The sequence below is a fragment of the Phaenicophaeus curvirostris genome, chromosome 38, assembly GCF_032191515.1.
Source record: "Phaenicophaeus curvirostris isolate KB17595 chromosome 38, BPBGC_Pcur_1.0, whole genome shotgun sequence".
Taxonomy (NCBI): domain Eukaryota; kingdom Metazoa; phylum Chordata; class Aves; order Cuculiformes; family Cuculidae; genus Phaenicophaeus; species Phaenicophaeus curvirostris.
Genome location: NC_091429.1, coordinates 553,413 through 581,036, shown reverse-complemented (window position 1 = coordinate 581,036; position 27,624 = coordinate 553,413). Strand labels below are relative to the sequence as shown.

At 59.8% G+C, this 27,624-nt stretch overlaps 2 protein-coding genes across 3 annotated transcripts; one reads left to right on the top strand and one right to left on the bottom strand.

Moving 5' to 3' along the window:
* The first annotated feature begins 1,497 nt into the window (after positions 1-1,497).
* TMEM106C (transmembrane protein 106C) lies at positions 1,498-6,085 on the top strand. Of its 2 annotated transcripts, none has more exons than XM_069879601.1 (8): positions 1,498-1,518; positions 2,400-2,667; positions 2,746-2,809; positions 3,329-3,443; positions 3,593-3,733; positions 4,539-4,588; positions 4,878-4,931; positions 5,394-6,085. In XM_069879601.1, exons 2-8 carry the CDS (start codon positions 2,478-2,480, stop codon positions 5,545-5,547), a joined length of 768 nt encoding a protein of 255 aa, XP_069735702.1. In that variant the 5' UTR covers positions 1,498-1,518; positions 2,400-2,477; the 3' UTR covers positions 5,548-6,085. The 2 variants fall into 2 exon arrangements, with proteins under 2 accessions (XP_069735702.1, XP_069735701.1); XM_069879600.1 differs by having other exon boundaries at positions 1,499-1,518; positions 3,329-3,488.
* Positions 6,086-8,143: 2,058 nt separating this feature from the next.
* On the bottom strand, positions 8,144-26,980 carry COL2A1 (collagen type II alpha 1 chain). The gene is made up of 54 exons (XM_069879606.1): positions 26,882-26,980; positions 24,084-24,287; positions 23,125-23,141; positions 22,855-22,887; positions 22,707-22,739; positions 22,553-22,606; positions 22,338-22,439; positions 22,164-22,241; positions 21,962-22,006; positions 21,828-21,881; positions 21,693-21,746; positions 21,533-21,586; positions 21,391-21,444; positions 21,262-21,315; positions 21,045-21,089; positions 20,887-20,940; positions 20,740-20,784; positions 20,537-20,590; positions 20,346-20,444; positions 20,106-20,150; positions 19,859-19,957; positions 19,069-19,122; positions 18,534-18,641; positions 18,397-18,450; positions 18,212-18,310; positions 16,694-16,747; positions 16,516-16,614; positions 16,382-16,435; positions 16,178-16,231; positions 15,884-15,937; positions 15,709-15,762; positions 15,558-15,602; positions 15,196-15,294; positions 14,971-15,078; positions 14,837-14,890; positions 14,629-14,682; positions 14,489-14,542; positions 14,338-14,391; positions 14,154-14,261; positions 13,958-14,011; positions 13,825-13,878; positions 13,019-13,180; positions 12,828-12,935; positions 12,079-12,186; positions 11,779-11,832; positions 11,571-11,678; positions 11,005-11,058; positions 10,791-10,898; positions 10,568-10,621; positions 10,320-10,427; positions 9,945-10,233; positions 9,632-9,819; positions 9,122-9,364; positions 8,144-8,828 (listed from the first exon to the last, which is right to left on the bottom strand). The coding sequence occupies exons 1-54, from the start codon at positions 26,970-26,972 to the stop codon at positions 8,682-8,684; spliced, it is 4,467 nt and encodes a 1,488-aa protein (XP_069735707.1). The 5' UTR covers positions 26,973-26,980; the 3' UTR covers positions 8,144-8,681.
* Positions 26,981-27,624: the final 644 nt, after the last annotated feature.

Sequence of the window (27,624 nt, the reverse complement as noted above, 5' to 3'; positions counted from 1 at the left end):
CCTGGGAAGGAGAGAATAAATGATCCATGAAGTTTCCATCGGCTCCGGCGGCCGCGGTGGTGCCGGCAAGGTTTAATTTTGCCATCAAGTTGATTTGGATGGGTTGGGCGATGACGAGGGGAAGGAATTCAGTTTTCCACTCTCTCTTACATTTATTGCAGCAGGGAAAAAAAAAAAGCAGGAGTGAATTTATTCAATAAATGATGCCCCAAAAGGGGTGTTTTTGCTCGTTCCCATCCTGGAGCCATCGAAGCTGGGAGGGAAGGAATGGTTGGGCTTTTGAGTCCCTAAAATCTAGAGGTTTAGGGACACCCGTGCTGGAGGCGATGCTGGCCTGATGTGGCGGTCGCTCTGGGCTCCTGGAGCTGGAAAAGTGGGAAAAAAATAAGGAAAAAAACCCATCTGGAGAGTTAGGAAAGGGAGAAGGAAGAGAGGGAGCAGATTGGGTGCTGCCCTCACAAGCACAGTGATCCCACAGGGCAGCTCTGGGGGGAACTGGGCTCCATCCCGGGGCGCAGAGCTTGGGGTTGGGGTGCTGGGGAGGCAAAGGGCGGAGGGTGCGGGGCTCACGCGGCCTCGCACACTTTGCACAGCCGGGCTCACACCAGCCCCTGTGGCTTGGCACAAGCCCCACAGAAGCCCCCATGGTTTTGCACAAGCACTCACAGCCTTGCACAAGCCCCTCACAAGCCCCCATGGCTTTGTACAAGCACTCACAGCCTTGCACAAGCTTGTGCAAGCCCCTCACAAGCCCACATGACTTTGTACAAGCACTCAGTCTTGCACAAGCTTGCACAAGCCCCACAGAAGCCTCCATGGTTTTGCACAAGCACTCACAGCCTTGCACAAGCCCCTCACGAGCCCCCATGGCTTTGTACAAGCACTCACAGCCTTGCACAAGCCCCTCACAAGCCCCCACGGCTTCGCACAAGCACTCACAGCCTTGTGCAAGCTCGCAGGAGCACTCACGGCCTCACACAAGCCCCTACAGCCTTGCACACGCTTGCACGAGCACACACCCCAGCCCCGGTCTGGAGGCGCCGCCCCGCACTGCGCATGCGCACAGCGCCACCCCGCCTCCTCCCTCCGGGGACCCCGCGCGACGCTCTTGCGCATGCGCACACGGCCACGCCTCCCCGCCCCGCCCACCGGGGACTCCCCCTCCGCCCGGCTTCCGCGCATGCGCACAGCCGGCCGCGCCCTCAGCCGCGCCCAAGGGGCGGGGGTCTCGGAGCGCATGCGCAGTGAGGGAAAGCCGCGCCCGGGCGTGGCGTGACGTCACGAGGGGCTGCGACGCCCCGTCCTGGGGGCGTGGCCTTACGGGGGGCGTGGCCCTGTGACGGGCTGCGTCACGTGGGGGCGTGGTCCCTGCGTAATGAGTGGGTGGGTGATCGGAGAAGGGGGCGTGGTCTAAGTGAAGGGGCGTGGTCACCCCCTCCGTCTGCGCGCTTTGCGCATGCGCCGTTGCCGTTGCCATAGAGACGGCGGCTGCGCGGGAAGCGGGGAGGCTGCGGCGGGGTGAGGGATGCGCTGGGCCCGGGGGGGTCCCCCTCACCTGGGAGAGGCCTGAAGGGGGAGTTTCTCGCTGGGAGGGGCTGAGGAGACATAGGTGTATTGGGGGAGGGGGGCAGGTAGGCCCTGCGCGGAGGTTGGGGCTGGGGGGCGGGCCTGAGGGGGTTTTGGGCCTATCGGGAAGGGCAGGTAGGCCCGGAGGAGGAGGAGAAGGAGGAGGGGGGTGTGGTCTGAGGGGGTTTTGGGTCTAGGGGGGTGGTCTGAGGGGGTTTGGTTATGGGGCGGGGGGGTCTGAGGGGTTTGAGGTCTGGGGGTTGTGTGTGTGAGGGGCTGTGGGGGCAGGTAGGCCCTGGGGCGAGGAATAGGGTCTGTGGGGGGCTTTGGATCTCGGGGGAGGGGGTTGTGAGGGGCTGTGGGTCTCGGGACAGGGAGCTGAGGGTCTCTGGGGAGGGAGCAGGCAGGTCCCTGTGTGGGAGGATGGGGCTGAGGGTCTTGTGGGGGGCTGCTGGCAGGGCCTTGCCGGGGGGAGCAGTGGGACCAGGGGGTCTGTGGAGCGCAGGCAGGGCCCCGGAGGGGTAGGGTGGGGTTGCTGTGTCTCCTTTTTGGGGTGGTGGGGTGTCTAAAAAGGTATGCCTGTCTGTGGAGGAGAGGGGGTGCCTCTCCTCTGGGGGCTCGTGAGGGATGTAGCTCTGTCTCTGTGGAGGTTTTTGATACGAGCTTCCCTTGAGGCCTCCCTGAGCAGGGTGCCTCTTGCTGTGGGGTCCTGGGGAGTCACCCCTGTGGAGAGAGGCTCTTTTTGGTGGGTGTTGCCCTCCCTGGGAGGGACCATCTCTCTGAGGGGGAAGTCATTCCCCCCCTCTCAGGATTTCCTTGTTTGTCCAATGTAGGCTGAAATCCCTCTCACTGACCAGGACCGCTCTTGCCGCCCCTGCCATTGGCTCTGCACCTTTCCTTCTGCTGCTGCGATGGGTTCTGTGCTTTCCCCCTCCGTTAAAACCCCTGTCTCCAGGCAGGGGACGAAGGCTGAGGATGATGATGACTTACTTGATAGCCGGGACCGCGTGGAAGACATCGCCAAGTTTCCATATGTTGAGTTCACGGGGCAGGACAGCATCACCTGCCCCACTTGCCAAGGCACTGGCTGCATTCCCACAGGTGACTAAATACAGCGTGCAAACGTTGCTCGTTTACATGTGTAGACGAGTTGGTGAACGTGTTCCTTTTGCTTCCCAGAGCAGGTAAATGAGTTGGTGGCTCTGATACCCTACAGCGACCAGCGGCTTCGCCCGCGGAGAACGTAAGTGTTGCAGGGAGAATCATCGAATTTTGCAAACAGGGCTCTTTTGTCATTTACAGTTTCACCCAACCTGCAGCCTCTACTTCATCTGGGGGGGGGGTTGTTTTCATCCAAGTACGCCAACAAATACAATTTGAAGTCTAACTTTAAATGCTTCCTGTGAAATCCCACTGTGGGGTGAGCATGGAAACAAAGATCCTACTCACATGCTTCATCCCTGCACCATTTCCTGAAGCTTTTAGACAGCAGCTGCCTTGCCAACACCACAAATACTGGATTGGGAAAACGCTCTGGGGGCAAAAATGATTCTTTGGTTATTCATTACTGAAAAATAAATGGTTTAAAGGTGATGGTTTTGAGGAATTTCAGCTATTGAAACTGTTAGAGCAGCGCTTCTGTGCCTCTTCTAGGGAAGAACAAGCACGTGCTGTTTGCTGCCTGGGTTGGGTTTTGGCTGCAGGGTCTCTTGCAGCTGCCGTGTTGGGGCGGAGGGGGTGACCCCTTCCCTGCGTCTTCCAGGAAACTCTACGTCCTGCTGTCAGTGCTGCTCTGCCTCCTGGTATCGGGGCTGGTGGTTTTCTTCCTGTTCCCGCACTCTGTTGTGGTGGAAGATGATGGGATCAAGGTGGTCCACGTCTGGTTCGACAAGAAGAACTCCATTGTCATTCTTGCCATCACGGTAAAGTTTTATTTGTGTGTGTGTGTGTTCCTGAGGGGGAAATAACCTGCACTGAGCTGGCAGGAAGGTCGCTGCCGCTCACAGCTCTCCTTTCCTCCGTCCAGGCCACGTTACGGATCAGGAATTCCAACTTCTACTCGGTGGCAGTGCCCAGCCTGACGAGCCAGGTGCAGTACATGAACACCGTGGTGGGCACCCAGCAGATCACCAACATCTCCAGCATCCAGCCGCTGAGCGACAAACTGGTATGTGTCTGTCTTTCTGCTTAGAACATAACCATCACCAAATCGAGCACAGAACCTGTGTGCTTCTGCGAGTTAACTTGATGATCTATCCATACCTTAAAGCTTTGCTTGGCAAAGCAGGCTGGTAGCCTGTCAGTCTGACCTCAGTGCCAGGAGAGATCATGGAGCTGGTCATCTTGAGTGCTAACACACAGCACACGAGACAGCCAGGTGATCAGGCCCAGTCAACATGGGTTTATGAAAGGCAGGTCCTGTCAAACTCACCTGATCTCCTTCTATGACAAGGTTACCTGCTTGATGGGCAAGGTAGAGGCTGTGGATATAGTGTACCTGGATTTAGTAAAGCCTTTGACGCTGTTTCTCACAGCATTCTGCTTGAGAAACTGGCTGCCGTTAGCCTGGACAGTTGAGCCCTCTGCTGGGTAAAAAACTAGCTGGATTCTGGCCCCAAAGAACGATGGGGAATGCAGCTCAGTCCCGTTGGAGGCCAGTGCCAAGTGGTGCCCCCAGGGCTCAGTGTTGGATCCAGTTCTGTTCAATGTTTTCATTCATGATCTGGATGAAGGGATCGAGTGCTCCCTCAGTCAGTTTGTGGATGATGCTAAACTGGGTGGGAGTGTTGAGCTACTGGAGGGCTGGGAGGGTCTGCAGGGGGATCAGGGCAGGCTGGATCCAAGGGCTGAGACCAGTGGTATGATTCCATGATTTACACACGGCAGCAGAAGGTAGGAAAGACTCTGAAAGGGATAGATTTAAGTGAGTCCTCAAGCTGCTTGCAAAAGTCCTTTTCTTTTCTCTTTTACAGGTGAATTTCACTGTGAAGGCAGAGCTGGGTGGACCTTTCTCCTATGTGTAGTAAGGATACGTTGCTCTCTGTAGAGCTGGGGAGAGGGCACGTTAAAACTGCTTTAATTAGGATTAGCTCTAGAAATGACTGAGTTCTTGCTCGCTTCCTGGAAAGTCGCTGTTTGCTAAGAAATGACTTGAGAGGCTGCTTTGTTGGGATGTTGTGACGGGGGTTCTGCACCGTGTCTTGATCTAACACCAAAGGGAAAGCATCATCAGAAGATGCCAAGAAACACAATCATCTCAGCAACCCCATGTAGTTCATGCTGACCTGTTTCTGTGTTTTGGTCTCTTCCAGTCTCTTCTGCACTTTTCCCAAGGTGAAGGTACACAACATCGTCATCTTCATGAGGTAGGTGGTGCTTGGAATGGAAGTGTCACATTTCCCCCTAAGGTCTCACCTCAATCTCCCCTCTTTCAGCTTAAAACTATCCCGCCTTGTCTTCTCCCTGCCCTCTCTGATCCAGAGCCCCTCCCCAGCTTTCCTGGAGCCCCTTTCAGTACTGGGAAGCTGCTCGAAGGTTTCTCTGGAACCTTCTTTCCTCCAGGCTGAACAACCCCAACTCTCAGCCTGTCCTCGTACAGGAGGTGCTGCAGCCCTTGGATCATCCTCGTGGCCTCCTCTGGGCTCACGAACAGCTCCGTGTCCTCTCTGTGCTGAGGGTTCAACTGAGCAAAAACCTGAGAGGCTCAGCAGTTTCCAAGGGGGAAGAGGCATGATGTGATGAAAGCAAAACCTGCTAGGATTTTTGTTTTGATAGTGGAGCTGCTGTTGCGCGTTCTGTCCCCACTAAACTGTTCTCCTCCCTCCCAGGACATCGGTGAAGCTCTCGTACATCGGCCACGTGACGCAGAGCGCGTTGGAGACGTATCGTTACATCGATTGCAGCACCAACTCCACGGCTGCGCTGGACCTGCTGCCGTCCCCGTCCCTGCGAGGCACGGCCCCACTCAAGGGCAGCCCCTGAGCTCCCAGCTGATGTTTTCCGTAGGTGGATGGTGGTGCAGATGGATTTCTGGAAGGGATCAAGAACTTTCAAATGGAGGCAAAGGGATCGTGAGTGACTTTGGGAGAGCTCTGCGTCTCTCTTGTGCTTTTCCAGCTGCAACTGGGCTGCATTGCTGGCTTGTCCACAAAACCTGCTTGAGTGTTGCTCACGTGCAAGCATGCAGATCCCTTCCCAAAGCTGGGATCCTGCTCTTTGGCTCCAGGATCTGGCTTTTGGTAGGGAAACCGGACTTCCCAGCTTTGGGGCCGAAGATCCCAAAGGTTTTGAGTTGACTCGTGCAGCTGTTCTGGAGCTTAGCACCGTGTTGGGTCCTTTCAGGGTAAATTAATTAGTTCTGTGTGATTAATTTATTCCGCTTCTGTTCACTGGCAGCGTGTTGCTGTCTCGTTTCAAAGCAAGGCTTGCTAAAAAGGGATCGTTCTGGTAAGGAACACACGGAGATGGCTTCCCCTTCTGTGATTCGCACTAGAAGGAGGCAAAGGAGTCAGAAACATTCCGAACACGCTTTCTCTGTGGTGCAGAGTTTGTTTGCTGGCCCTGAGGCCTCCTGCCACAAACAGACACCAAAACACTTAATGAAAACGGCCTCGGTAAGCAGGGTGACCTCCCTCCTCCTCCTCCACGCACAGCTCCAAGCCTCCTGCTCCCTGCATTCCGCAGAGTCTCTGGGGTTTGAAGCCAGAGACCTCGCAGCTCGGTTTTGCTTTGTACTGGTGCCTCCTGCGAGCAAGCGTGGATTTAACCTCACTCTGGGGAGTTTAGTGTTCCCAAGGCTTATCTCCTGGGAGCTGCCTGTTCCTGACCGATGGAGCAGACTGTAAGCAAATAAACGTGAAGGTGCAGCCTGCTGCAGCTCTTGCTGTGAACCCTGTTTTTCCCATGGAGGATTTAATTCCGCTCCTGCCCTTTGTAGTTTTTCTGGAATTCAAGGGCCCTGGCTGCCCTCGTTCCCTCTCTGCCTCCTCCGGCTGCTGGTTCTGCGTGGGAGCGCAGGTGGAATTGGAGCACCCTGTGAAGGAAGCGAAGTGGGGTGCCCTTTGGGGCAGGAGACTTTATTCTGTGTGAACGGGGAATGTGCCATAAATACATGTGAATTTATTTTTTTTTTTTTAAGAAGGGGCATTTCTACCCTGCAGGGTTTCTAGACCTGAATTCTACTCATTAAAGCAGAGTTGTGTGTTACTGTGTCCTGTGTTTGAGGAAAGGCTCTGGATTTCTTCCTGGGAAACTCAGCTTTGTCCCGGAGTTCACACTCCAGGCTCTGACTCGTATCTTTTCCTCTTTTGCCCATAAGCACCTGTTTTGCGGATAATTTTTGGGGCCAAAAAACTCAACCCAAAGGAGCAGCAGAGCTTCTCGGGTCCCACCTGGAGCTGCTGGGGCTGCAGTCACTGCCCCAGCGACAGGGGCTCTCACACTGTCCCTGCTGATCTCTGTCACGAGCTTCTCGTGTGACTTCAAACCCCCCAGTTTAGGAGTTGAGCTTTTTTTTTTCAGGAAGATGAGGAAATAGCAAACTTTGCTCTTTCTCCTGAGCTTCAGCAGCTCAGTCCTGCCTGATTTCACTTCTTCGGGGGGAGCGACAGCCTCCTGCTCTCCAACACCCGTCTTATCCCACACCTCTTCACCGTGGCTTGTGGCAGGGGTTGCTTTTACTGGGGTGGTTTTGGGGTGCCTGCAGCAGGAGCCCCAGCGCTGCCGCTTGGCTGAGCAGAACCGCTCTGCCCCGGCGCTGCTGTGCGACAGCCAGAGCTCTGATCATTAGGGGCGCCCTCGGGGTCATGCGGTGAAGCATTTGGCCTTCTCAAGGGTGTCTTGTTTTCAAAATCCTTCCTAATCCCACAATCCTTTTTAATGAATTTCTCTTGCCAATGTTTTCCAAAGCCCCTGGTCCTGCGGAGCGGTGGCCTCAGGTGGAGCGGTTGCTGCTGTGCTGCCAGCTGCGAGTGTCTAAAATAGAGATGAGGGCCCCAAAGTAGTGGGGTTTTAAAAGAGTTTGGGTTTGTTTTTTTTTTTAATCCTTTAAAGTCATAATTTCTCTTAATGAAAATCCGCAAGGCAGAAAGCAGAGGTTTTAGCAAAAGCACCATCGTGAAACTCCTAAAACCCCAGCCAACAACTGCCTGTGACGTCCTGTATCTCAAATCCTGGGCTCAGGGGCTCCAAGCTCCATCCAACCTGGCCTTGAACCCCTCCAGGGATGGGGCAGCCACCCCTGCTCTGGGCAGCCTGGGCCAGGGCCTCCCCACCCTCACAGCAAAACATTTCTCTCTAAGATCTCATCTCAATCTCCCCTCTTGCAGCTCAAAATCGTTCCCCTCATTCCTAAATCTCCCTCTTGCAGCTCAAAACTGTTCCCCCTCATCCTCTCCCTGATCAAGAGCCCCTCTGCAGCTTCCCTCTAGGTCCTAAAGGAGCTTCAAAAACCTCGAGAAGCCCCAGAAGTCAGATTTTAACCCAAACGCTTCCCTTGCGGCTGAGAAACGGGGAGAACCGAGTCACACCGCGAGAAACGCCGACACAAACCGAGCCCAGACCGCTTCGTACTTTCCACCAAAAGTTTTTTTTCCTTTTTTTATATCAACTGATGTTAAAAAATACAGACTTGTTTTACAAGAATAGCACCATTTTTTTTGTCATATTATACATCAGCGCTCCTGCTGGTGATACACGGTGGGAGGGAAAGGGGCGGGAGGGGATTCGTGATACCTGAATTGCTGAGATCCCTTTTGCAGGGAAGGACCATCGTACCTGCCAGTTTCAATTCCCACCTCCCCCTGACCTAAAAAATAGGTCTTACGGGAAGAGAATAAATAAATAAAACCATAGGTTTTTTGAATTTCGCAGCCTGCCCAGCCGGCGTTGGAACGAGGCGGTGGTCGCCGACGGGCGTGGATCGAGGGGAGTCGTCGCAGCCATTCAGTGCAGAAGTCGTACGAGCGATCGGAAAGCACTCAGGTCCTCGGGGACGGGGAGAGGGTTTGGGCTTTGTTTAAGTTTTCTTTTGATGGGATTGGGCTGGAGTTCAAAAAAAAAACAACAAAATCCAAACCAAACAACAACAAACAAACACACAAATACAACGACTCTTTTTACAAGAAGCAGACTGGGCCAATATCCACGCCAAACTCCTGCTCGGCTCCACCAATGTCCATAGGTGCAATATCTACAATGGGCAGGCGCGAGGTCTTCTGCGATCGGTACTCGATGACTGTCTTGCCCCATTTGCCAGTGTGTTTCTGGGGAGGAAAGAAGGAGGGAGGATGTTCCTGGGTGCTCTTGAGGCCTCCAAACCAACAGCAACCCCAGGGCTTGAATCTCAACGCGTCTTCTTTGTCTTTCTCTTGCAGGCACCCATGGACTTAGAATGGGTTGGGGTGGAAGGGACCTCAAAGCCCACCCGATTCCGCCCCTGCCGTGGGCAGCAACACCTCCCAGGGGATCAGGAGGCTCAAAGCTCCATCCAACCTGGCCCTGGACACCGCAAGGAGGGGGCAGCCACCTGGGCCAGGGCCTCCCCAGCCTTCCTTACCGTGCAACCATCCTCCAAGACGCTGTAGGTGAACCTGCTGTTGCCCTCGGCTCTGATCTCCACGTCGTTGGATCCCTGGATGAGGACGGCTTTCTTCAGGTTGCCCGTCTCCTCGTCCATGTAGGCGATGCTGTTCTTGCAGTGGTAGGTGACGTTCTGAGAGCCCTCGGTGGACAGGAGGCGGAGGAAGGTCATCTGGATGTTGGCAGTGTTGGGAGCCAGGTCTTCATCGCCGTAGCTAAACTGGAGGGGAGAGGTGGGGCATTAAATCCTGCAGGTGTCGCCAACAACCTTTCTTCAGCTGCCTTTGGAGGGCAATTCCATACTTTATGTTCCTAGATGGCTGCAAAAATCAAAGCCCAACTGACCCAACTCCAAGCTTTCAATATAGTCCTCAAGAAGAGCCGGTCCCGCCTACAACACCCACTAACACAACCCCAAGGAAGGACATTCCAACCTCAGGCCTTTCCCTGCTCGACCTCTCTTCCTGCTTCCCAGAGTGCCACTTACGTGGAAGCCACCGTTGATGGTCTCTCCAAACCAGACGTGCTTCTTGTCTTTGGTCTTGCTGGTCCACCAGTTCTTCCTGGGGATGCTGCGGGGGGTGGGGTAGACGCAGGTCTCGCCCGTCTCCATGTTGCAGAAAACTTTGATGGCATCCAAGGTGCAGCCTTGGTTCGGGTCGATCCAGTAGTCTCCTGCAGCGGGGAGGAGAAACAGTGCATGAACGTGAGGTTTTGGAGCTAAAATCGTGGACTTTCCCCCTCCTCCTGGGTGCGAGAGGGACAGGAGAAGGAGAGGAGGAAGGAATCGAGGTGCTTACCGCTCTTCCACTCAGGGTGGCAAAGCTTGATGTCACGGCAAGTCCTGGCCGGGTTCTTCTTGGAGCCCTCAGGGCTGCGGATGCTCTCGATCTGGTTGTTGAGGGCCTTGAGGGTGGCGTCGACCTCGACGTCGTGCTGCCGCAGGCCCCCGGCCGCCTCATCCGCCCGCATGTAGCGGATGGGGTCGGGTCCCTTCTCCGGCTGCCCCAGCCCCGCGAACGCTGACATGTCGATGCCGGTGCCGGGAGGGCCGGGAGGGCCGGGGGGACCTGGGTTTCCAGGAGGACCCTACAGGAGGAAGAAGATGCAATCCCGCTGGGCTCCTCTGCGAGCTGGACCCTCCCCTCCATTGCCAGCACCGGCGTTTTACTCACCGCAGGGCCCGGTTCGCCGCTTCGTCCTCGAGGGCCGGGAGGCCCGATGGGGCCGGGCATTCCGTTAGAGCCATCCTTGCCAGAGGGGCCAACGGGGCCGGGGGGACCCTACGAGAGAGCCCCACGTTGTTGCAAGAAGGTAGGGAAGGTGCTGAGGAGCTGTCAGCTCCTGCCGTTAGCTGGCGAGGGCAGCTCGAGGACAAGGGTGGCTCCTTCCCCTCTCCCTGAACAGCACGAGCAGCACTTACCCTGGGACCGGAGGGACCCGCAGGACCAGCAGCACCTTGGTCTCCAGAAGGACCCTGAGAAGGAAGCGAGGGTGGATGGATACAGCTCCATGTTCAGCATCAAGGGATGCTCACCCTAACAGAGCTTTTGCACAGGCTCAGGGCCTCCTCCGGTGGCCACAGCCACCCAGGAGAAGCCACATCCAGCTCCACAGCCACATGGGATCCCAAACCCAACACTTACGGGTGGTCCGGGAAGACCCTGCAGCCCGGTGAAGCCGCGGTGGCCCTTCAGCCCTCTCTCTCCAGCTTCTCCTGTCTCACCCTTGTCACCGCGAGGCCCTTGGGGACCCTGGAAGGGAAGAAGGGGACGTGTTAGGCTCAGGACCTTTGCCCAATGCGCCCCAGGACCTCGTGCCTCACACCCGGGATGCCCCGATGAACCCGGCATCACTCACCGGCATCCCTCGAGCACCAGCAGGCCCGGCGGGACCCATGGGACCTTGTGCACCCTGGGGAGAGGAAAGAGGGGAGTCAAAAGGAGCCAGGAGCATGGAGGGTGTCCCTGGGCCTCTGGGGGGACTGAACCGGCCCCACGGTCCTGCTCGCAGCACCAGGAATCAGCAGCTGCCGGTGCCGAATGCATCACTAAATACTCTCAGCCAGAGCGTCATCGCCGAGGAACGATCCTTGCTAATAAAGACCTGGGCAGCTTTTCCCGCTGAGCCTCCTGGCGCTTACGGCTCCCCGGGCAGAGCTTGTGCGCAGGCAGAGCCCAAACGGCACTCTTGGTGCTCGTGAATCCTCGGGAAGATGCTCAGAGGCGCTAACAGCACTCGAGGCACTGAATTAGCCACAGCTGCTAACGGCACCGGCCCGGCTCTCCCACTTACTCCGAGCGATTCATGGCTCCCAGGGAGCCACTGCTACTTCTTCTTCAACTCCACTCAGGGTGGTTCCCATCTCCCCGAACGAGACCTCGAACCCAACGAGCCGTTTCCCACGCCAGCGTGTCACCACTCACCGCCTCGCCTCTGTCTCCTTGTTTACCAGTGGGACCGACAGGACCGGGAGCGCCGGGGGCACCGGGGGCTCCGGGGGCACCAACGGGACCCGTCTCACCGCGATCGCCCTGTGCCAAGACAAGGGGATGGTCGAACCCGTGAGGTTTTGGGCTTGGATGAGAGGGCACGGGGAGAGCGAGTGCCGGGAGAAGCACCGGGCCAGCTCACCTTCACGCCGGCGGCGCCGTCTCTGCCGGGGGGGCCGTCTGCACCGGGGTTCCCCTGAGAGAAGAGGAAGAGACACTAAGTCTTGACCCTGGGATGGGACAGGATCCAAACCTCTCCTTTCAAAGCAAAAAAACACCAGCAAAAAGATGCCGGTGATTGCCGGGAGCCGAGTTGTGGTGCAGGGCTCTGCCTGCATGATCAGACACGTCCGGCACTGCTGCTGGGGATGATCCTGAGCCCAGCATGGACGGAGGAACCATCCTGCTTCACCCCAGCCCCACCAGCACCCCCGCTGCCTACCTCACGTCCGGGTTCACCAGCAGGACCCGTCAGACCTGGGGGACCCACGGGGCCGGGGGGACCTCGGTCGCCTGCAGAGCCAGGAGCTCCTTGTTTCCCAGGTTCGCCCTGATGAGAAGGAGGAAAAAGAGCCATGAGGCGTCCCGCGTGAGCAGGGGAGGCCCCAGCACAGCCCTTCACCCCGCAGTCACTTCATTTCAAGGCTCCCAAGACTCCTCTGCCCACACGGAATCATAGAATAGTTTGGGTTGGAAGGGACCTCAAAGATCATCTGGTTCCACCCCCACCATGGGCAGGGACGCCCCACAACATCGGGCTGCCCGAGGCCCATCCAAGCCGGCCTGGGACACCTCCAGGGATGGGGCAACGTGAGCATCAGGTTTTGCCGTGCTCCAACGCCACTGGCACCAGTGGCTCCCAGCAACCAGGACTGGGGTTCCTGGGGGGCTCAAACCAAGCGGGTTGGTGGCCCTGTGACCAGCTCCAATGCCGCTGGCACCAGTAGCTCCCAGCAGCTTCATAAAACCCAACCCGCACCCAGGATTGGGGTCCCTGGGGGGCTCGAGGGGGCCAGTGGCCTCAGAACCAGCTCCTTGTAGACCTCCAGGGCTTCTGAACTTCAGAGCACCCCAGTGCTGATGCTGGGAAAGCCAAGCTCAGCTGCTCCAACAGCTCCTGGCAGGGCTGCTGCGTCTGCCGGGCACAGGGAGGCAGAGGGGGCTGAGCTGGGGCTGGGGGACACCACTCACCGACGGTCCTGGCAGCCCAGGGAAGCCTCGTTCACCACGCTGGCCGGGGAGACCAACGATGCCACGCTGTCCTGCCAAGCCTTGGGGACCAGGGGGACCATCAGGACCCTGCGGGGAGGCAGAATTGAGAGGATGAGACCCAGGCACGGCGCCAAATGAGCAGGGAGGGAGGGGCTCCCCAAAAATCGTACCGCGGGGCCATCTTCTCCGGGTTCGCCTTTCTCGCCAGGAGGTCCAGCAGGGCCTTGGAGACCAGGGTCACCAGCCCGGCCCGGGGGGCCGGCATCGCCACGAGCACCTTTGGGACCCTCTTTGCCAGCAGAGCCAGGAGGACCAGGGGGGCCTGGGTTACCCTGGGGGTGAGAAGACAGGGTTAGTGCAAATAGAGGCGGCTTTCCCATCTTCATTGCCTGCGTCCTGGGGTTCCAGGTTGGCTCCTGTGCTTGAAGACCCTCAGCAAAGCCCCTTTTGGTATGGGGCGAAGAGGCGCCTGGCATCACCTGGGGGTTCTTTGGCTCGGACACCCTCCACCGCCTGGCCCCTGGCATGGAGCAAGCAGCATTCCCCGAGTTCCCAGTCCCGGGGAGGAGCAATCGGGCTGCTCCCGAGTGATCCCAGGTGATCCTGGTTGTTCCCCAAGCCATCCCGGCTGCTCCTCAGCAATCCTGGCTGCCCTCAAATGATCCTGGCTGTTCCCAGCTCATCCCTGTTGTCCCCGACTCCCTCCTGGCTGCTTCTGAGCAGTCCCAGCTACTCCCGGGTGATCCTGGTTGTCCACCAAACCATCCTAACTGCTCCCAAGCAATCCTGGCTGCCCTCAAACGACCTCATCTGCTCCCAAGAGATCCTGGCTACTCCTGAGTGATCCCAGTGCTTCCAGATGATCCTGGTTGTCCCCCAAGTCATCCCAACTACTCCCAAGTGATCCTGGTTGTCCCTCAAGCCATCCCGGCTGCTCCCAGGAGATCCCAGCTCCCCCTCCCACCCCCCGACTCACGTTAGGGCCGGGTGGTCCCACACGTCCGGCAGCGCCAGGGAATCCGGTGGCTCCCTGGGGAAGGAGAAGAGAAGGGTGGCTGAGCTGCAGCACGGCGCTCCCCCTGCCCCCCCCTGCAGCCCCTCGTACTCACAGGAGGACCCTGCGCGCCCCGAGCTCCTTTGGGACCAGTTACACCAGTTGGACCCTGGGAAGAGGAGGAAAATAGGTTAGAAATGTGCCAGGAAGGAGGGGTACAACCCACCTGCCGGGCGATTCCCCCAGTTTTCCAGGGATAGGGACCCCCGTGGGGTTCGCCCCTGGGTTTTGGGGTGTCCCCCTGCACCCACCTGCGGGCCGGGAGCTCCAGAGGGACCTTGGGGACCTGGAGCGCCGGCGTCACCTTTCTGCCCGGGCTCTCCTTGCTCGCCTTTGGCACCGGGTTGCCCGTCGGCGCCCTGCAGGGAAGCAGCCGCCGTGAGCGGATGGAGCCGACGCCGGATCCGTGCGGGGGGAACGGGGCCAAATACTCACAGGGGGGCCGGCAAATCCGGCGGGACCGGGGGCACCGGGCTCACCGCGTTCACCCTGTGGGGAGAGACGGGGGTCAAACGGGGGGGACGGAGGGAGCGAGGCCAGCGGTGGCACTGCCGGCACGCAGAGGCTGCGGGGCGGGGGGACTTACAGGGGCACCACGGGCGCCGGCAGCACCGGATGGACCAGGAGGGCCAGATTCACCCTGGAAAAGAAAGGATGGGGAGTTTGGGGGGGGTCGGCGGCATCTCCCTGGGTCAGGAGCAGGCGAGGGGCTGCCTGGGCACTCACCTTCTCGCCGTTGGGGCCAGCGGGGCCAGGGGGACCGATAGGACCTGTCAGACCCTACAGGGGGAGACACAGACGAGGAGGTCACCACGAGCATCCCTCTCCAGCCACCAGGAGCATCCTTCATCATCCACCAGGAGCATCGCTCTCCAGCCACCACGAGCATCCCTCTCCAGCCACCCTGCTCCTGTCACCTCCCTGTCCCACTTACGCGTGCGCCGTCCTTTCCTGGAGCTCCCTCAGGGCCTTTCTCTCCGACGTCTCCCTGTGGGGCGAGATGGGAGTTGGTTTGAGCTGAGCTGAGACCTGATGCCACTCAGGACGCCTGCGGGACCTCTCACTTACCCGGTCTCCCTTGGGCCCAGCAATGCCGGCAGCTCCTCTCTCACCGGGCATTCCCTGCAGCCCTGGGGGACCTTGGGCACCGGTGGGGCCGACCGGGCCGGTTGCACCCTAAAACAGAGCAAAGGAGCGGTTTTTGGGGTGCCAACTCGCCACGTGGAGACCCTCAGCCTTGCGGCTCCTCCGGCGGCACCGGAGCACCCAGCCCTGTCCCCTCTCATCACCCACCTTGGGGCCGTCGGTGCCCGGGGTGCCGGGGAGCCCGCGGGGCCCCTGCAGTCCTTGTGCGCCGGGAGAGCCGCGCTCGCCGGGGAAGCCGCGTTCACCCTGGGATGAGGGGGGACAGCGTTAGGAAAAGGCCACGGTGAGGGTCACAGTGTCCTTGGTGCAGATGTCCCCGAGGACAGAGGGCAGAGCGTCCACCCCGCAGGGACTGGGATGGACTGGGAGGAGAGGGGATGGGCCGCAGCAGAGGCTGAGCCACCACGACGGGGGACCCGATGGCCCTGAACATGGGGGGCCAGGGTCCACCAAGCCCCAACATGGCACAGGGAGAGGCGTCCTGTCCCCCCAAGACAGGTGACACTTACTCTGGGACCGACGAGACCAGGGGCACCAGCTTCTCCGGGAACACCCTGCAACAGGGGGGGCAAAAAAGAGTTGGGAGGTCAATCCTGGGGGGCTGCCAGGGGTCCTGACCCCCACTTTGCAGCCAGGGAGGAGGGAAAAATGTGGCTTTACCTGATCTCCGGGTTTGCCGCTCTCGCCGGGGGGACCTGGTGGCCCGGGCAGCCCCTGGGAGGGGAAAGCAGAGGCGTCAGCGAGTGCTCAGTGAGACCCCCAGGGACAGGGGTCACCCACAAATGTCACCCCTGCCCCAATGCCCCCCAAACTCCCCACCTTTCCATCTGCTCACCTGGAAACCGGAGGGACCGGGGGCTCCTTGCTCTCCTCTCTCACCCGCAGGACCCTGCGGGAAGGACGGTGGTGAAGGACCCCAAAACCTCCAGGGCTTCAAGCTTCACCCACCCCAGGAATCACATGAAGACCCCAAACCCCCCAGACCCGAACAGCACGAGGGCTGGGGAGCGTGGAGGCTCCATCCCAGCAGCCCCAGGGTGGTTGTTCCCAATCCTGGGTGGGGTACAACTCCCAACCCCTCAATTTCAAGTGGATTTTGGCCCCTGGAGAAGGCGGCTGCGACACTCACGGCGGGTCCTGGGGGGCCGGCAGCTCCCGTCTCACCATCCTTGCCAGGAAGACCCTACAGAGGAGAAAACCCATGGCTGAGTTCCAGGCTTGCACACCTTGCTCCACCCCCTGTGCCTCAGTTTCCCCACCCAGCACCTGCAGGTGCCTCCAGGCACCCCGAGATGTGATTTCAGGGGGTGGCAACGGAGCAAAACCAACTCACCCGCAGGCCTGGGGCACCAGGGAGTCCTTTCTCACCGGCTTTTCCAGGCTCGCCCTAAAGAGAGAGGGGAGGGAGGCGATGGGCTCCTGCCTGGGCTGTGGCCCCATTTTGGGGAGGAATCGGCTGATACTCACGTTGGCGCCTTTGGGACCCGGGAAACCCATCACGCCGGGCTGGCCACGAGCACCCTGCGGGCCTGGGGGACCGGGGCGACCGTCCTCGCCGGGAGCGCCCTGAGGGAAGGGGGACATCAGCCGGGACCCCAGGGTGTCCCCCCCCCTACACACAAACCCCTCCTGGAGCATCACTTACAGTTGGGCCGACTTTGCCTTGAGGACCAGCGTCACCCGGGCGGCCGGTGAGACCCTGCGGTGAAGGGGAGGAATTGGGGGACCCCGGGCACCCCGTCCTGCCCAGCTCCCAGCCCGGGGGCTCACGTGGGGGCACAGGGTCTGCTTAACCCCAGGAAGACGGTGCCTGACCCCAAATCCATCTTTGCTCGCCCCAAATTGCATCTTAACCCCGAACAGCAGCTTTGCAAACCCCAAAAAGCATCTTATTTAACCCCAAAGAGCATCTTAATTAGCACCAAGAAGCAGCTTTGCTAACGCCAAATTGTATCTTCAGGAACCCCAAATGCATCTTTGATTGCTTCAATAATGTCTTAATTAGCACCAAAGAGCAACGGAACCAAGGCCCAAAGAGCATCTTAATATCAAAATGCACCTTAACTGACCCCAAAAGTGCTTTAACTGGTCCCAAAAGCACCTTATCAACCCCAAAACCACCTTGTCAACCCCAAAAGCAGCTTAGCAGCATCAAAAGTGCCTTATTGACCACAAAAGAGGTTTAACCGACCTCAAAAGCACCTTAACTGATCCCCAAAATGCCTTAACTGACTCCAAAAGAGCCTTAACTGACCCTGAAAGCACCTTATTGACCACGAAAGCACCTTATTGACCACAAAAGTGCCTTAACAAACCCAAAAGTGCCTTAGGCAACCCAGAAAGCAACCTTAACTGATCCCAAAAGTGCCTCAACTGATCCCAAAAGCACCTTGTCGACCTCAAAAGTTGTTCGAACACCCCCAAAAGTGCCTTATTGACCCCAAAAGTGCTTTAACCAACCCCAAATGCACCTTAATTGATCCTGAAAGCACCTCATCGACCCCAGAAGTGGTTTGGCCAACCCCAAAAGTGCCTTGGCCAACCACAAACAGATGTTAATGAACCCCAAAAGCGCATTATCGAGCCCAAAAGTGCCTTAACTGATCCCAAAAGGACCTTATCGACCCCAAAAGTGGTCTGAACAGCCCCAAAACCACCTTCTTGACCTCAAAAGTTCCTTAACGAAACCAAAATACACCTTATTTACCCCAAAGGTGTCTTAGTTGACCCCCCAAAAGCACCTTATTGACCCCAAAAATGGCTTAACCAACCACAGACAACAATGAACCCCAAAAGCGGCTTAACCAACCTCAGAAGTGGTTTAACCAATGCCAAAAGTGCCTTAATTGATCCCAAAAGGACCTTATTGACCCCAGAAGTGGTTTGAACACCCCCAAAAGCACCTTACCAGCTCTAGAAGTTCCTTGACCAACTCAAAACACGTCTTATGGACCCCCAAAAGTGCCCAAGCTGACCCCCAAAGTACCTTTTTGACCCCAGAGAACCTCCTGGTTGACCCCAGTAGGCCCCACCACCATCTCCACGTGGTCCTGCCCCAGCCGAGCGCCCCCCCAGTGCCACAGGGAGCCCCCAGACACCAGGCAACCCCCTGTCCTGCTGCACCTCAGGTTGGGGTGCAGGATATGACCCCCCCAACTCTTACCCTGGCTCCGGGCAGCCCAGGTTCTCCGGGACGTCCAGGATCCCCCGTGGCTCCTTTGGGACCCGCCAGGCCAGCGGGGCCGCGCTCGCCCGGAGCACCCTGAGCGGGAGAAGGGGTGAGTTTGGGGGTTCAGGGGTGCTCACACCTTCTAGACCCGCCCCGAGTCCATCGCCCTGGTATCCAACCTTGGGTCCGGCCAGTCCGTCCTGCCCGGGGAAGCCGCGATTGCCGGGAGCTCCCTAGGGAGGAGGAAGAGGAGCAGTGAGGTCAGGGAGGTTTTGGGGGGTGGCAGCTCGCTGGGGGGGCGTGGGGGGCCACACACCCTCTCTCCAGGTGGCCCCACAGGACCGGCAGCACCGGGTTCACCGCGAGCTCCTCTCTTGCCTTCCTCACCAGCCGGCCCGGGGGCACCTTGGGGTCCTGCGGGTCCCTGAGGAAGAGGAGGAAAAGGGGTCACAAGGAGCCTTCGTCCCCCCATAATGCATTGGGGGGGGGCCGCCTGCCTCCCAACCCCCTCCCCAATAAATCCCAGACCCCAGAGGTGTCGGCTGGGAGAACCTTGGCCGCCCCACGCGTCCCGCCGGCGCCGCGGCTCGGGGGGAGCGCAGCGGGGATCGGCCCCTCGCATTGAGCTTGGCTAATGAAGCGAGGGGAAAAATGGGGGGGGGACAAACACAGGCTCTATTGTTCCCCCACGGGAGGGGGGACGCTGCCCCTCGAGGGGCCTCGTTAGGGGAAGAGCTTCATTAGACACCGATGAGACGCCGCAGCCCTGGTAAGGGATGCAGGATGGGACACCCAGAGAGGGCTGGGGGTGCAGGATGGGACCCCCAGTGGGACCCCCCCTCCACACTCACCGTCTCGCCCTTGGGTCCCTGCTCGCCCTTGAAGCCTGCGATGCCGGGTTCTCCCTGTGGAGAGAGAGGAAAGATGGGGGACAAGGTCACAGTGCCCGTCCCCATCCCTTCTCTGAGGCTCGGGCCCAGCCCTGTGTCCGTCTTCTTGCTTGTCCCCATCTTCGTTTCCATCCTCCATTCCTTCTCCAATCCTTGTCCACAAGCCCGTCTCCACCTTTGTCCCCACCTCATCCCTGTCCCCATCCCCATCCTTGTCTCCTTTCCTGTTCCCATCCCTGTCCCCATCCCCATCCCCCTCTTCCAATCTCATTCCTGACCCCAATCTCAGCTCTGACCTTGTCCCCATGCTTGCCCCCATCCTCATCCTTGTCCCCATCCCTGTCTCCGTCCTGGTCCTCTTACCTGTCCCTGTCCCCATCCCATCTCCATCTCCATCCTCACCTGATCCCATCTCCATCTCCATCTCCATTTCCATTTCCATCTCCATTTCCATCTCCATCTCCATCCTCACATGATCCCATCTTCATCCCCACCTGATCCTATTTCCATCTCCATCCTCACCTGATTCCATCTCCATCATCTCCATCTCCAAGCTCACCTGATCCCATCTCCATCCCAACCCCACCCAATCCTACCTCCATCCCTCACCTGATCCCATCTCCATCCCCATCCCCACCTGATCCCATCTCCATCCCCATCCCATCCCGGTGGCCCCTCTGGGGACCTGGGTGTGACCCAAGCGTGACGGGAAGGGGACCCAGCGGGGTTGGGACGGGGCCGTGGCTCTTACCGTCTGTCCCTTGGGTCCCAGCGGGCCGGTGGCACCTTGAGGTCCAGGGGGGCCGCGGGGGCCGGGGAAGCCTGGAGCACCGGCGATGCCAGGGGCGCCCTGCGGGAAAACAGGGGTGTCGGGGGGGCACGGCAACACCCCATGTCCCCAGTGTCCCCGTGGCCCCCAGCATCCCCACAGACACCAGCATCTTGTGTCCCCAGTGTCCTCCAGCATCCCAGTGTCCTCCAGCATCCCCCGTACTCACCGCCGAGCCCTTTGCGCCGGGAATGCCATCAGTTCCTGGGTTACCCTAGAAAAAGACATCGTGCCTCAGTTTCCCCATCATCTCACTCTGTGCCTCAGTTTCCCCACCTCTTTCCTGTGCCTCAGTTTCCCCATCTCTTGCTTCATGCATCAGTTTCGCCACTTCTTGCTTCGTGCCTCAGTTTCCCCACCTCTCACTCTGTGCGAGGCCGGGGGGGACACAGCGAGTGCCAGCACTTACCGGGGCGCCGGCAGGGCCAGGAGAGCCGGGGGTGCCGGATTCGCCGCGGGGTCCCTGGGCCCCCTCGGGACCTCGAGCGCCGGTGGGACCAGCTTCACCCTGGCAGGAGGAGAAACGGGGTGAGGGGTTGGGGGGGGCAGCCGGCCCCGTGCCTCAGTTTCCCCAGCTGGAAACAACCCCTTCCCCGTTACCTTAGAGCCGGGGGCGCCGGGGAAGCCGGGGGCTCCGGCTGGGCCAACGGGTCCCTGCAGGGGAGAAGAGACTGAGGGTCTGCGCAGGCTTCAGGGGGGGGATCTGGGGGGAACCCCGCTGTCCCCAGGGTGGGTGACAGGGCTCTGGTAGCCCAAAAAGGGGTTTGGTAGCCCAAAAAGGGGTCTGGTAGCCCTTTACTCACAGGGGGTCCAGCGGGGCCGGGGAGCCCATCATTGCCACGAGCGCCCTGGGGGAGACAAGGGGAGGTTAAGTGGGGGGGGGGCACAGCAGGGGGACCTCGAGTCACAGGGGTGTCCCCGGGGTGTCCCCAGGGCAGCGTCACACTCACCGCAGCACCAGAGGGGCCAGGACGTCCTCGCTCGCCAGGCAGCCCGCGGGGACCCTGCAGGGGGGGGGAACACAGACGCAAATGGGGGGTCAGGGGCTGCGGGGGGGCAACCCCCACCCCGTGCCTCAGTTTCCCCGTTTCCCAGCCCTACCGCTCACCATGGGGCCGGGGGAGCCGTTCTCGCCGGGGGAGCCGGATTCGCCCTGTGGGGGAGAGAAGGAGGAGGGCGTGAGGCCTGGTGAGCGGCACCCGCAGCCCCGACGCCACGGGGATGGGCACCAGGCCTGACGCTGTGGGGATGGTCACCAGCCCCAACACCACGGGGATGGTCACTCCGCAGCCCCGACACCACGGGGATGGTCACCCAGAGCTCACCTTGGCTCCAGGAGCTCCTGCCTCTCCCTTGGCGCCGTCCAAGCCGGGATAGCCCTAGGGACAGAGATGGGGGTGTCACCCGCTGTGCCACCAGGCACTGGGGACATTGGGGAGTGGGGGGACACTGACCCTGTGTCCTTTCACTCCGGGGAGGCCGGGTGTTCCGGGGAAGCCACGAGCACCCTGCGAGCGAGCAGAGAGAGAGCGGGTTGTGGGGACGTGGGGGGCTCTGTCCTGGAGGGGTCACATCCAGCCCAGCACCCAGCGTTACCTGGGGGCCGGGGGGGCCACGTTCTCCAGCTTTGCCAGGTTTTCCCGTCTCGCCCTGCAGGGAAAAATGAGATTTGGAGGTGGGGGATAAACCACCCGTTGGGTTGTGGCTCTGGCCACTGCTGCAATGAGTCGCCCATTCTCAGCCACCAAGGACTCACATCGTCACCGGGTTTCCCAGGAGGTCCTGGCGGTCCCCGAGGACCCATCGGACCCTAAAAAGGGGACAGAGAGGCAGCGGGTGAGCAGGAGGGGGGGTCCCCAAGGTGGGGGGGACACGGAGGGGGGACACTTACAGCAGCACCGGGCTCGCCGGGTTCACCGGGGTTGCCTTGGAAGCCTTGGGGACCCTGGAAGGGAGATGGTGGCATCAGCGGGGCGGTGGGGAGACCACCCAGAGACCCCCGAGGTATGGGGGGGGGTTACTTACAGGAGCACCTGAAGGTCCGGGGGGGCCACGGGGTCCCATGGGGCCCTGGGGGGGAGAGAAAACAGTGTTGGGGGGGGACAGGCTGCTAAAAGCTGGGGGGTGTCTCCCCAAAATGGGGACGGTCCTCAGGGTGGGTGACGCAGGGTCCCAAGGTGGGATCTGCCCCCACGTCCCTCGGGGGGGCTCGGGGGGGTTCTCTTACCATGGGGCCCTGCATGACGCCCATCTGCGCGCCTCCAGCCTTCTCATCGAAGCCTCCAGCCATCTGCGCCGCGAAGTTCTGCCAAGGGGGAGAAGGGGGAGCGCTGAGAATGCTGCGCCCCCCCCCCCAAAAAAAATCCCCTCCTTTCACCCCAAAATGAACCCCGATACTCACCCCAGTGAGACCAGGGGGGCCAGGAGGCCCGGGGGGGCCAGGGGGGCCAGGATTGCCAGGGGTGCCGGGTTCTCCATCCCTGCCCCGGGGGCCAGGAGCACCCTGCGGGGAGAAAAAGAAGGTGGGGGTGTCATCCATGTGCTGAGTGTGTTCGTTCTCTGCAGCACTGGGTGGATTCTTGGAGAGAGGGGGAACACGACACACGATGCTCTCACCTTCTCCCCTTTCTCACCACGGTCCCCTCGTTGTCCTTGCTCACCTGCCGGGCCCTGTAAGAAAAGGAGGGGGGATCAGTTCTCCCCTCATTCCCCTAAATACTCTCCCCCTCCTCCCCCAAATATTCCAGCAATTCCAGAAACGCGTTCCCACCTGTGGTCCCGGAGGCCCTCGGGGTCCTACAACCTGGGGGGGGGGAAGAAAATGTTGGGTGAGATGGGTGCAGGCAGAGACACTCCCAGATCAGCAGCCCCCCCTCTATTTTGGGGCTCCCCCCAGTTCCACCCCCTGGAGCACTTACATCTTTGATGTCACCGGGTTCGCCCTTCTGGCCCTGCAAGAAGAAGCATGGAGTGAACCAAGAGCCCCCCTAAATATCCAACCCCCCCCAGGGTCACAACCCCCCTCCAAGAGGTGACAACCGCCCCCCCTCAAAGAGGTGACACCCCTGAGCTTCTTGCCCCATGCTCAGGGGTTCTGCCTTGAGCTCCCCTCCAATTTTGGGGCAAAACTCCAGGAAACTGGGACCACAGCAAGGCTGGGGGGGTGCCGGGGGGGGCACCAAACTCACCTTGGGACCAGGCTGCCCTGTTGGAAAACAAAGGAATAAAGAGAAATTAGAGCGAGGGGGGCGCAAGGGGGGAAACACGAGGCACCTTCATCCCCATCCCGGGGGGCGGTGATGCTGTTGGGGGGCTGGGGGGACAAACTGGGGGGGAACAGGAGCACGGGGGGGTGGGGGAAGCGCAAAGCGGGGTTCAGCATGCAGGAGCGTGGACACACAGTTTTGGGGGGGGGGGGTGCTCAACTCTTCACTCCCTCTCCAGGGAGGGCATGGAAGGGTTAAAAAAAGGCAACTTGAGGGTTGGGGAATTGGGGTTTGGGCCCTTTTTTGGGGGGCGGGGGGATGTTTTTCCATAATTCCAGGTGAATTATGATGATTTTGGGGACAGAAATCCCATTTAAACATCCCTTTTGCTGGGACACCTGGGGGGTTCATGGTTGTGGGACCCTCCCCTGCACCCCAAAATCCATCCTTTCTTGATGGATTTGGCCCAAAACACCCTAAACCCATCGGTCCTTAATGGATTTGACCCAAAACAACCCAAATCCATCCATTCTCGATGGATTTTATCTAAAACACCCCAAATCCATCCACTTTTAATGAATTTGACCCAAAATCCATCCTTTCGTGATGAATTTGCTCCAAAATCCCCCCAAACCCATCAATTCACAATGAATTTGAATCAAAGCAACTCAAACCCATTCAGTCTTGATGGGTTTGATCCAAAACACCTCAAAGCCATTGGCTCTTGAGGGGTTTGACCCAACCCCCCCCAAACCGCTTTGGCTTTGACACCGGCTGCGATTTGGGGGCCAAAAAAAAGAGGATTTTGTCCACCCTGGGATGATTTTTTGGCCAAGTTGCCTTTTTCCTGGGGGTCCCCATGGATGTTCCCCCCGTCAAAGACCATCCATGGCCGGGTAATTTATTTATTAACGAAGGAAGAGGGGGAATAAATAAATTACAACCGCTGGGTTGGTCAGTGGGGCAAATGGGGCAGCATTCTCCGAAGGGGATTTCGGGGCTGGGACAATCGTGGTGGTCCTCGCAGATGATGTCGTCGCAGAGGACGGTTCCCGTGTCGCACACGCAGATACGGCACGGCTCCGGCTTCCAGACGTCCTTATCGCTATAGGTCTGCCCGTCCTGCAGGCAGCTGCCCGCGGCGGCTGCGGGGAGAAGGGATGGGGAGCGGGGAAGAGGGGGGGACACGGCGGGGATGATGGAGATGGCATCACCAACCCCCCGAGCCGGGGTGGCAAGGGACCACGGGGACCCGGGATGGAGGTGGTGGCACTGCCATCCCATTGATAATTGCAGGGATAATGGTTATAATGGGAATGGAATCACCACCACCAACCTAGGGGAGGATGAAGGTGGCAAGGGACCATGGGGACCAAGGATGGAGGTGGTAGCACTGCCATCCCATTGATAACAGCAGGGATAATAGTTATAATGGGAATGGAACCACCATCACCGGAGGTGGTGGCACCACCATCCCATTGATAACAGCAGGGATAATGGTTATAATGGGAATGGAATCACCATCACCACCACCTGGAGTGACAAGGCACCACAGCGACCTGGGATGGAGGTGGTGGCACTGTCACCTCATAGTAACAGTGGTGATAATGGGAATTGCATCAGTCACCACCACCCTGGGGTGGCAAGGGGCTGCAGGGACCCAGGATAGAGCCGGTGGCACTGCTGTCCCATTGATAATGGTGGGGATTTGGCGTCACCACCACTAGCTGTGGGTACCCAGGACGGAGGTGGTGACACTGTCCCCAGGCTGCACCCCAGAGTCTCTGGGATGTGTCCCAGTGACCTCAGGAGGTGTCCCAGGGTCCCCAGTGATGCTCAGGCTGCAGCCCAAGGTCCCCAGGAGGTGCCCCAGGATCTCCAGGAGATGCCTTGGCGTCCCCAGGGTCTCTGGGATATTTCTTGCTGTCCCGAGAGTCCAGAGGTTGTTCCCCCATGTCCCCAGGCTGTTCTCCAGGCTCCCCGAGATGTGTCCCCATGATGTACCCCAAGACTGGACCCCACATCCCCAGGCTGGACCCCCCTGTCTCCAGCTGCACCCTGTGTCTCCAGCTGGACCCCGTGTCCCCAGGCTGTCCCCAAGCAGCCCCCCAGTGTCCCTGCCATGCCCTGCCTCTGCTCATCTCCTACACCCCAAGCTGTCCCCCGCTGTCCCCACACCTGCTGTCCCCATGTGTCCCCCATCCCAGGCTGTCTCTGTCCCACACCGTCCCCCCTCAGTACTCCAGGTTGTCCCTCCACCCCACGATGTCTCCCTGTAGCCCACCTTGTCCCCATCCATCCCAGGTGGCACCCCCATAGCCCATGGTGCCCCCCCCCGTGTCCCCTCACCCTACCCTTAAACTTTCCCCCTCCATCCTACGTCATCCCCCGTCTCCCCTGCATCCCAATTTGTTCCCCCCAATTACCTTTAAACTTTCTCCCCTCCATCCCACCTTTCCCCCCCATCCCACCGTGTCCCCCTCCATCCCAGGTGGTCCCCCCTGTATCCCACACTGTCCCCAGTGTCCCCTCCATCCCAAGCTGTCCATCCCCCCCCACTACCTCTAAACTTTCCCCCTCCATCCCACGCTGTCCCCCAGCATCCCCTGCATCCCAAGTTGTCCCCCGAAGTACTTTTAAACTCCCTCTATCCATCCCACGCTGTCTCTTCCATCCCAAGCTGTCCCCCACCACTACCTCTAAACTTTCCCCCTCCATCCCACCTTGTCCCCCTCCATCCCACGCTGTCCCTCTTCATCCTACGTGGTCCCCCCCATCCCACACTGTCCCCGGTGTCCCCTGCATCCCAAGCTTCCCCCCCTCAATTACCTTTAAACTTCCCCCCATCACACCTCGTCCCTCTCCATCCCAAGCTTTCCCCCCCAACTACTTCTAAACTTTCTCCACCCCCCAGTTACCTTTAAAATTTCTCCCTCCATCCCAAGCTGTCCCCTCCACTACCTCTAAACATTTCTCCCTCCATCCCGAGTTGTCCCCACAACCGCTTTTAAGCTTTCTCCCTCCATCCCACAGTCCCCAAAGCCCCCTCGCATCCCAAGCTTTCCCCCCCAGCTACCTCTAAACTCTCCATCTTCATCCCCTTCCACCTTCACCTTGTCCCCCTGTACCCCATGCCCCCCCTCCACCCCACACTGTCCCCAGAGCCCCTTCCATCCCAAGTTTTCCCCCCCAACTACCTCTAAACTTTCCATCTTCATCCCCTTCCATCTCACCTTGTCCCCCTCCATCTCACAGTCCCCAGAGCCCCCTCCATCCCAAGCTTTGCCCCTCAACTCCCTCTAAACTTTCTCCCTCCATCCCAAGTTGTCCCGCAACTACTTTTAAGCTTTCTCCCTCCATCCCACAGTCCCCAGAGCCCTCTCCATCCCAAGCTTTGCCCCCAACTACTTCTAAACTTTCTCCACCCCCAGATACCTTTAAAATTTCTCCCTCCATCCCAAGCTTTGCCCCCCAACTCCCTCTAAACTTTCTCCCTCCATCCCAAGTTGTCCCCCAACTACTTTTAAGCTTTCTCCCTCCATCCCACAGTCCCCACAGCCCCCTCCATCCCAAGTTTTCCCCCCCAGCTACCTCTAAACTCTCCATCTTCACCCCCTTCCATCTCACCTTGTCCCCCTGTACCCCACACAGCCCCCAGCGCCCCCTCCATCCCAAGCTTTGCCCCCATCCCGCTACCTCTAACCCTTCTCCCCTCACCCCCCGGTCCCCGGTGACTCACGGAGGTCCCTGTCCTGCGCGGCGGCTCCGAGGACGAGGACGAGGGCGATGAGGGCAGCGGCGCGGGCCCGGGGCGGGGGGGGGGCGGCCATGGCGGGGCTGCCCCTCACCGAGCGCTGGGCCGAGCGGTGCCCGCGCCGCCCCGGACCCCGGTATAAGTCCCGGCGCGGCCCCCCGGGCCCTGAAACCCGACCCGGGGCGGGGGGGGGGCGGGGGGCTCGGGGCCCAGGGACCGCCCCGCACCGGCCCCGGCCCCGCAGAGACCCTGCGGCTCAGGCGAGGGGTGACCCCCCCCCATCCCAGGCGAGGGGTGACCCCCCCCCCTTCATCCCAGACGAGGGGTGACCCCCCCCCTTCATCCCAGGCGAGGGGTGACCCCCCCCCCCTCCATCCCAGGCGAGGGGTGATCCCCCCCCCTCATCCCAGACGAGGGGTGACCCCCCCGCAGCCCATCCTGAGGGGTGACCCCCCCCGAATCCCATCCGGAGGGGGTGAGACCCCCCCCCTTTCGTCCCATCCAAGGAATAAGACCCCTTCATCCTGTCCAAGGAATGACCCCCCCCTGCATCCCCTCCTGGGGGGGGTGAGACCCCCCCCTTCATCCTATCCAAGCAGTGACCCCCCCCTGCATCCCGTCCTGGGGGGGTGAGACCTCCAACCCCCCCATTCCAGCCCATCCTGGGGGGGTGAGACCCCCCTTTCATCCCATCCCGGGGGTTCCTGAGGGGCGAGGCTTCCAAACCC